At 42.2% G+C, this 9,504-nt stretch overlaps 1 protein-coding gene across 1 annotated transcript in view; it reads left to right on the top strand.

The window, feature by feature from the left end:
- AIDA (axin interactor, dorsalization associated) overlaps positions 1–8,596 on the top strand; it is a gene marked incomplete at its 5' end in the record, with an annotated part of 23,572 nt that extends 14,976 nt beyond the window's left edge. Inside the window, 5 exon segments of the mRNA XM_009077270.1 lie at positions 1–14; positions 3,164–3,295; positions 6,488–6,610; positions 7,100–7,217; positions 8,126–8,596. The exon segment at positions 1–14 is cut by the window's left edge and continues 96 nt beyond it. Coding sequence (XP_009075518.1) covers positions 1–14; positions 3,164–3,295; positions 6,488–6,610; positions 7,100–7,217; positions 8,126–8,222 — 484 coding nt within the window.
- Positions 8,597–9,504: the final 908 nt, after the last annotated feature.

Genomic DNA, 9,504 nt, shown 5'->3' on the forward strand with positions numbered 1-9,504 from the left:
GCACTAGCCTTGCCATGCCAGCCTATCTCTAAGTTCTGTCTCTGAGAAGTCCCTTTCTCCACCTGTGATTTGGAAAGTTTGGGTGAGGAGCAACAGGATAATGTAAACTCTGATGCTGCATTGGAGAACCGCAAAGGTGGCCAGTGAATTTTTTTTCTCAGCAAACAATATCTTATTGTGAAAGAGTTGTATGGATAACCTATGAGGGTGGTACCATTTGCCTCAAATAATTAGCCTTTATTCCATATTCAAACTCAGTGCTTTCATCCCATGCACTTTCTTAACTGCACTATGTGAAGTGTTACAAATGCATTCAAATGTAAATTGTGGCAGTGTTTCTCCTGTACAGAGCATCACATCCTGCTAGAAATGCAATTAATTGTTGATGGTAATTTGTGTGTTACATCTTCTGGTGAGACAGTGGCTAAGACTGGAGCCGAGTTCTGAGAGGATGAAGAGGGGGTTTTGTTTTGGATAGCTTAAGTCTTTGTCCATGTGAAAGCACTTGTAGAACTGGGTATACCTGCAGATTCTAGAGAAGGTCTTCCTGTAGCTTCAGGTTTTGACAATTCAGGTGTTCCCAACAGAGATTGTTTTGATTCCTGGTGTAGTTTCTTTGCAGAAGAAACAAGTTTCTAGTTTCAGGGATGGTTGGCAGAATTTGTGTTTCAGTAACAAGATAACAAGTAAAGAAACTAGTACTGGAATTATGGTCAGAAGAGCTGGGGTATTGCATTACTTATGCCTAGAGAAAACACATCTGTGTCCTTGGATGTGAGCCAGCACGTGGTACTGAATGTGATCCCTGCAGGCTGTACTGATAGACATGTGCACAGTCTACAGTTGTTTTTACCAGGCTTGCAAATAGGCCCTGATGTGATATTTGATTGCTGACATTTGCTGTGTTGTTCCTTGTTCCTCACCACGATAAATCCATTTATGAGGATGCATCCTGTCTGTCCAAAGCACAGCAGAGACACCTTGAGTAGCTCTTTGTGCAGTGGTGAATCAATTGGCTGTGACCATTGCCATAGTGCCAACAGTTACCACTGTGCAGCCCATCAGAGCTATATGCATGTAGTGGACATAGAAGCTGTGTATGGGCATAAGAAAGAATATAAGTTGATGATAAACAGACTGACTTTACAGTTAAATCATTTTCAAAGAAGTAGGGTAGCCAAGTTGAAAAGTGGAGAGGTTTGGGGCATATACTTACAGAATTATTCCTCACTAAGATCATGCTTTTAAGAGGAGATGAGAGCAACTCATGAACTTACTGCTATTTGACATTGTCATCAATTCAGTAGAATTCATATCTGACTTTTCTGAATTGCTTTTTTGGATTAAGGTAAACTTCCCCGTAGCTACAATAATCTGACCACCTAAGATGGTTTTGTACCACTTGAAGGCAGATCTTGTTTCCCCACTAAATGTAATTTACAGTGGTGTTTCTTACCTGATTGAAGGTTGGTCTGGTGCTCTTTCTCTGGGTGTTAAGGCTTAAACAAAAGCAGTTTGCAGGTTTCTGGGGTGAGAAAGTCAAGTGAATTTTCCCCACTGAATTGACAGAACTGTGTTGTGCTCTTTGCTTCAATATGCCTTTAATCCATTGTGCATAACTATTGTCTAACTGATCATGGTCTTGTCTTCTACATGCATGGCTTCACCGTTATCACATTGCCCCATTCATCTAACCCAGGAGCCAATGAAGGTATGATAACCTTTTAGTATGTACAGTGATTTCTTTGCTCATGTTCAGGTAGCTGTGATGTTCTTCATTCAGCTCTTAGTTCCAATCCTCAAAATACAATTTTTGGTGACAATTGCAGTACTAGGCACCTATGTGTTGGTCTTCACTTGCCTTTGATACCAGAAAAAGGGAAGGTGATATTTGGTGGCACACATTATATAGCTCTCTAGAAGTCCTGCTGTGCTAATGAAGACATTCTGAGTTGTGGTGTAGCCATGGGTAGGTGCAACTAGATTTTATTTAATGGAATACACACTTTATGGAAAACCTTACTCAAGGAGTGCTTATGTAGACTTCTGTGCTGTATGGAGCTGAACTGACCAATGGCTTGCTGCCTCTTAACTGCAAAGGTTTCTGCATTTCTCTTGGTTATATATGACTTTTTTCCAGTGCTGTGCTGGCAATGGGTTCTTCTGTGAACCATTTCCATTTGTGAACCCAGCAAGAGTTCCCCTGTCTCTGAATCGGGGTTTAGGAAGGGAGAGGCTGAATGCCTGTCTTGTGGCAGTGAGCTGTTGGGTTTGCTCACCTTGTTGTCTCTGAAATGCACTTGTAGGACAATTTCACACATTCTGAAAAACAATTTTCAAGAACAGAATTATTTTTCTTAAGCCACTATTTTTATAATAAAAGCCAGTCTGATGCATCTTTCAGGTGATTTTTCTGTCAAGTATCACATCACTTAGTCCCTTTGAATGCTGGACAGGAAAACTGAAAGCTACATTTGTTCTCGACTCTTGGGGTTCATGCTGCTTTTAAGAGACAACTGAAAGATGGCAGAGCAAAGTTTTGTGCCAAAGAGAAGACAGGCTTGCTTTTACCTTTATTTAGATAGAAATAAGAACCCTGTCTTTGAACATCTGTTCACAAGTCTGAGCATTTTCTCTCTTGGTGCTTGTTCATCTAATACTGGGGAGTGGCTTGAAGTGTGTCAGTTTTTGCTAAATTCAGCCTGAAGGAACTTAGTCCGTTGTTGACAACAGAGTATCATGGCTTTTAGTGAGTCTGGATTTCTTGGCAGCTGCACTGTGTTCCTCAGCACTGTGAGGATTCATTTAAGCTGACCACAGAGTTCTGATGCTAAATGTTCTTGATGCAGAGCTGGGAATTCCTTCCTTAGGCCAGAAGGGAACTTGGGGGATGCAAACACTTTTTTTTTCCCCCCCTTTAAGTAGAGGCCAGTAGTACTTAGACAATTAAGAATCAATCTTCTGGTTCCCTTATGTGCTGTGGGATTTGCAACTATGCCATTTTCCTGCCTAATCTCCCAGTCTAAATGCTCAACATGAAGCCAAGTCATATTCCATGGGGTGGAATTCCTCATTAAATGTCTGAACTTCCTGCAACTGCAGATTGAATCCAAATTTAATCCTCTACTGTAAGATGACACAAAGAGTTAATAACATGCTTTACTCTTTCCAGGTACTTTATTGCCCAGATTGCCATCTGAACCCGGGATGACATTACTCACCATCAACATAGAGAAAATTGGTCTGAAAGATGCTGGGCAGTGCATTGATCCTTACATCACAGTCAGTGTAAAGGGTAATGAGTTCTGTTCCTGGCTCCTCACTGCTATTTTGGAGAGAGTGCATTTTCTGAAAGTTGTATTGATTTTTTTTTCAGCCTGTTGGAAAAAATGTTGATTGGTACTTGCATTTTCTATTGTGGACTTAAGGCTTTTGCTTTAATCAGGGTTGGAAAAATTCTGTATTTGAGAGATGCTGGGAGATGAATCCTTGCAGGATACACACTCCGTGCTCTGGGGTGCCTTCCCCGTGCTGGGAGCTGTGTAGCAACGACTTGGCAGGCTGTACTTCTCCATTCCAGCTTCTTCAGCTGACTCCTAAGTACAGATCTGTTTGGATTGCCTATTACTCCCCAACACATACTGGTTTCTGGCCTTTCTGGAGATGGTGAACCACAGCCCAATGACTCCCTTCTTGCCCTCTCATTAAACTAATTTTGTAGTAAAACAATTTGTTTTACTACAAAATCTTACCAAGCCTTAAGGTTTAGAGGAATGGGTATGAAGCTGGGAATCAAAGCTTGCAAGCGAAATAAAATGTAAAGTATGAGTTAGCCTTGGCAGTGAAGTGTTTTTTGGGCAAAGCATGGTGGGGCTTAACAGCCTGGCCCTCTGAGAACCTCCATGAATCTGGAAGGACTCCTCTCTCTGTCAGTGCAGGATAGGCAGCATTAGGATTTCTCAGTTTCCAGTGGCAATATGTTTGATGTGTTTTGCTTGACACTGAGATTTTTGGTATTTGGTATGTGTCTTATGCTCTGCCAGTGAGAAGATACACAAAGAAAATGTCCTTGATTTAGGATAAACACAACTTAGCAAAACCAAAACATCAGTGTATGATCAACAGTATTATCACTTTGAATCCAAACACTGCACTACACTAGCTACTGAGAAAATTAACTCCATCCTGGCTAAAACCAGGACACACACGCTTTTCTAGCAGGAGTGTGTGTCTCTTCTCCAGTTTGCATTTCTTAGCATGAAGCCCCACAGTCAAAATGGCTTACCCTTAACCCGCCTTACTTGACATCTGCGTATCTTTACAGTCTTTGGAGGTATATGATTTTTTTTGTTTAGCATTTAAAAATTGTAGCTGAGCCAAGAGCCTCTAGCTTTTTTTAAATCAGTTGTGTTATCAACCTTGTATGTGTCCTCTTTAGATGTGCTATTGGATACCAAATACTTGTTAGATATGTGATCAGTGCTTCCTCCACCAGACATGTCCTTTGACAGAATAAAGGGTCACAGTATTGAATGTCACTTGAATCCTTATCTAAACTTGTAAAGCAAACATTCCTTGTTCCTTGCCACCAAAGTGTCTGTGTTATATATTGTTAAAACAGCTGTTTGCTTTCAGAGCTAGCTCTCATCTTTCTGGGGCTAAGGGAGACTGTGTATTGCTAGGCTTGCTTTCCCAGCAAGTCTTTCTGTTTACATGTGATTCTCTGTTTGCAAGCTATAGAATATACATCTGGGCCATGGCAATCCCAGGCACACCTACAGGTTGGGTGGGGAAGTAACTAGGACCAGCAGTGAACAGAAGGACTTGGGAGTGACAGTGCAGCATGAGCTGCAGTGTGTGCTAGCAGCCCAGAAAGCCAGTCTAATCCTGGTCTGCATCAAAAGGAGTGTGGCTAGCAGGTCAAAAGAGGTGATTCTTCCCCTCTGCTCTCATGTGATCCCTCGTGGAATACTGCATGCAGTTCTGGTGTCCTCAGCATAAGAAGGACATGGAACTGTTGGAGCAAGTCCAGAGGAGGCCATGAAGTTGCTAAGAGGACTGGAGCATCTTTCCTTTGGAGACAGGCTGAGGAAGTTGGGGCTGTTCAGCCTGGAGAAGAGAAGGCTGCATGGACACCTCGTAGCAACTTTTCGATACCTGAAGGGGCCTACAAGGGAGCCAGAGAGGGACTCTTTTGTTAGGAACTTGCAGTTCCTAACAGATAGGACAAGGAGTAATGGGTTCAGACTGAAGGACGGAAAGTCTAGGTTGGATGTAAGAAAAAAGTTTTTTACTCTAAGGGTGGTGAGACATTGGAACGGGTTGCCCAGGGATGTAGTGGCTGCCCCGACCCTGGTGGTGGTGTTCAAGGCCAGACTGGATGAAGTCTTGAGCAACTTGATCTAGTGAGGATTTGTCCCGGCCCAGGGCAGGGAGTTTGGGACTATTTGATGTGTAAGGTCCATTCCAACCCTAAATTCTATAAATGGTGGCTGCCAGGTAATGATGTAGAAAATAAGATCAAAAAGTGTGTGTAGATCAAAAAGTGTGTGTGCGTGGACAGGCTGTCACATAGTCTGCTAATGGTGACTTTTAATACTTTATTTCTCAAGGGTTTTCATCAGGAAAAGTAACTCTGAAAAGTCATTTTGCCACTGTTAGGCATCTTCTGACTCGTAGTAGCATTTCCTCAGTTCTATAGCAAGCTCTTCTTCTGCAGGTTTGGAGAGAGGTTTGTTCCTGATGCAGCACTGGTGGTCCCAGCTAGCGTTCTAGATGAAGGACATCAGTGGTGCTCCAGAGCCTCAAGCACAACATATGCCCCAAGCACAACATGGGCACTCTGTACTTGGAATCTTGGCCACATCGTTAGCAACTTCACTCCTGCCTGAGGGAAAGGGATGAGTAATGAGAGGAGGGAGACTAAGAGGACAAATGTACCCCTGAAAACAGCAGAGTGAGACACAGTGTCATCTGTGGTGTCTGTGCCTGAGCAGCACACCCAGTGGCTGGTGCTGGGAGCTGGAGTCCAACCCATGGCCTCACAATGCCTGTGGAAAACCCAAGAGGATTGATGCATGTTGGGTCTAGGCACAAAGCAAGGCATATACAGGTTGTGTAGGCCATGCCAGCTGTGCCCTGCAGACCCTGTGTGGAGGGCAGACTTTGGTGCATATGCCACCCTGGCTGAAAGCACTGCTGGAGTCCTGAGGGAGTGGAATCTTTTGCTGGCAGCAGAAAGAAATGCAACCTTAAAAATGAATTTCATCTGAAGTATTGTCAGAACTTCAGCTGCTTTCATGTTGCAATAAAAAAAAAAATTCACTGACTGTGAAGGCCATGATTACCCTTTTTTTAAGTTCAGAGGAAAAATTCAGGTGTGCATAAACTTTTTGTGGCAGGATTAGGAGTGACTCATAAATCTTTTAAAGCAGGGCCTTAAGGTCTGAGCAGCTTCTGCCATTTTCATACTGTTTCTTTCATGCAGATTTGAATGGGATAGATCTGACTCCTGTGCAAGACACTCCTGTGGCTTTGAGGAAGGAGGACACGTATGTCCATTTTAATGTGGACATCGAGATTCAGAAACACATTGAAAAACTAACAAAAGGTATGTAGTACCAGAGGCCTGAAACAGGGCCCAGGAGCTTTGGGAGCTCAGACACTGGGCTCCTCCTGATCTAATAAACAGGCTGTGCCTGAGCTGCTGCTGCAGGGCTCCAGATCCAGACAAGGATAAAAATAGTCCATTGCATCCTGTTGCTTCCAAATGGGTCGTTGTGATGACTTGCAGACAAAGGAGAAATGGAAAGAGATAAAAATGCAGCAGTTTGCTGTAGTACACAATTTGAGCTGCTTTATCAGCTTCTTAATCATTAGACAAATTACTAAAAAAAGACTAACAAAAACTGAGCATGAGTAATTAATTGAAGAGTACAAGCTGTTGTGAGTGTGATGAGCATTGTAAGAACATGATGAAGCTTTTGAGTAAACAACAGTTCCCTCCAGTGTAAGTAGAGCATCATAATGGCAGATTAAGCTTTCAGATAACTATTAGCCATAATTGCTAACTTTTCTATTAAACCATTTTCCCCTCTAGGTGCAGCTATTTTCTTTGAATTCAAACACTACAAGCCTAAGAAAAGGTTTACTAGCACCAAGTGCTTTGCTTTCATGGAGATGGATGAGATTAAACCTGGGACAATTGTTGTAGAACTGTAAGTGACTCACAGCTGTGGATGCCAGTGACTGAGGAGATGAACTAGGCTTCAGTTAAAATGTTGTAACTTGTTGCATCAAGGAAGGTTTCTTGGACTCGTTAGATTGACTTCCGTAAGGAATATTCTACTTTTAATGAAGAAGGGAGAATAAATGTGTTTAGGCAAATAAAATGGCTACAGACTCTTCTCAGAAACTAGATAATTTCCAGATAAAATGCTGTTGATCATAGTCTGTACATCAGATTTTAATTTGGAGCTTAGCTTGAGTGTCAGATCAGTTACGTTTAAAAAAGGAAATCAACTCAGAGTCTTTTGGTGTGGAACTTCTGTAAAGGCAGTCTGATTTGAGGCATGAGATAGCAATTTGCAATTCATTTTATGAACATTTCTCAAAGCATTGTTGGGTGGTTCTGTTTCCCCCCGCTGCTCTAATAAGTGAACAAACAGATCAGCCAGTTATGCTGCAGTGGTTGTGGTGTGCATCCAACCTGTGTGTGGCTGAAGGTCTGAGTGAGGGTTTTGTTCTAGGAACAGGGTGAACCTTGCAATTCTAGGCACCTCTAGGAAGAGTGCTGGGCTAGGCTAGCTGGAGTACTTCTGAAGTACTGAGTAACTGATGCTGGGTCTCCCACAGTCCAAGGTATTATGTTGGGAATCTCCTTAAAAAAATATTACATTTTCTTACATATTGAAATCTTTGTTCTGTTAAAGCAATAATCTAGAGAAAATACTGGGTTTAGTTTCTTCATGTAAATCTACTCATTATTGTTGCTTCCAGTAAGCCTTGTCAGATATATTTAAAAGGTTAGAATAATAAGATCTGTACAGGACAAGATTGCTAGTATATTTTCTTCTTCCAGTGCAGCTGTTAGCTCTTGGATTAACACACTTTCTTGTGGTTACAGGTACAAAAAACCCACGGACTTTAAAAGGAAGAAATTACAACTGTTGACCAAGAAACCACTTTACCTTCACCTTCATCAAACATTGCACAAGGAATGACCCTAGTTGTGCAACTTCTGTGAACTGAACCACAAGTCATGGTAGCTGTGTGTAGTAGCCTTAGCCTCTGAGGGGCAGGAAGATGACTCTATTCATGCCAGGAGGTCAGATGGGACCATCACATACTTCATTACTTCAGGGTTGGGGCCAAGGCCAACATGCAAGTGCAAGATTTTTTCAGTACCTTCCAGATACAGGTTTTTCCAAGAGCCCTGAAATATGTTGACTGCTTTTTCCAAGTTTGCTGTTCATCACTTTTTACCTTAACCATTTTTATTCTTTTGCCTCAAATTCCACCCAAGTCTGGAGAGTGCCCCTTTGCCAAACCTGCAGCAATAAAGATATGGCAGGCCTACTCACTGTTTACACTGCTGTGTTATTGTAATTCCTCTCATCTGCATTTCAGAGTCCTCTGTAATGGGCAGAGTGGCAGAAGACCAGGATAAGGATGAGGTGGGGCAGAATAGAACTTGAGGTACTGCAAGTACTTTGAAGTGAGAGAGAAGAGGATGCAGATCAGGTGGGTGACCACAGCACAACTCCTCTGTCAGCTGTTGGGCTGTGGTTGAGTCAGGACAAGGACCACTGCAGATGAGAACACTGAACTATGATTTAACAGCCTTGCCTGATCCACTCATACTGAGTTTTGGATACATGTTACAATCCTTTAAGTCACCATTACTCCCTAATAGAGCTGTTTTTTCTATATCTTGTCGCAGAGGTGTGGGGATAGAGAGAGGCTTTCTCCAGGGCTTTGTCCTGATGGCAGTGGACATTTTGCCTTTTTAGTGTCAGCTGGACAGGCCCCTTGGTGTTCCAGTGTCAGTTTTCCAGAGCTTTTGGTAAAGCAGATCTGGCTAGCAGGCTGACCCACCTTTCACATGAAACTGCTGTTCTTGTGGAAACTGATTGTATGCAGTTTTCTGCATATTTTGTGCAAGTCTGGAAACTTACTCAAAAAGTTACCTTTTTATGTAAGTAGATAGGATTATCATTTATTTTCTATATTTTTGATTTGGTGTGTAGTAAGCTGCAGGACATTGGCTTATGACACACTTGCATTCACCTTTTGACCTAATAAAGGGACAGAAGTAGAACCCAGTCAAATCTTTCATATATTTGTGTGGATATTTAATATGATACTTTAAGGTTTGATAAACTTCTTGTGTATCTAACTAGTGCCTAAATACTCTGCTATGCCAACTAAAGACCCAGCTCCCAAAATAGTGTGGATTATTAGTCTTATTTTAAACAGCCTGGATGCAGGTGAATCATCCATTCC

This window comes from Acanthisitta chloris, unplaced genomic scaffold, assembly GCF_000695815.1.
Source record: "Acanthisitta chloris isolate BGI_N310 unplaced genomic scaffold, ASM69581v1 scaffold40096, whole genome shotgun sequence".
NCBI lineage: Eukaryota > Metazoa > Chordata > Aves > Passeriformes > Acanthisittidae > Acanthisitta > Acanthisitta chloris.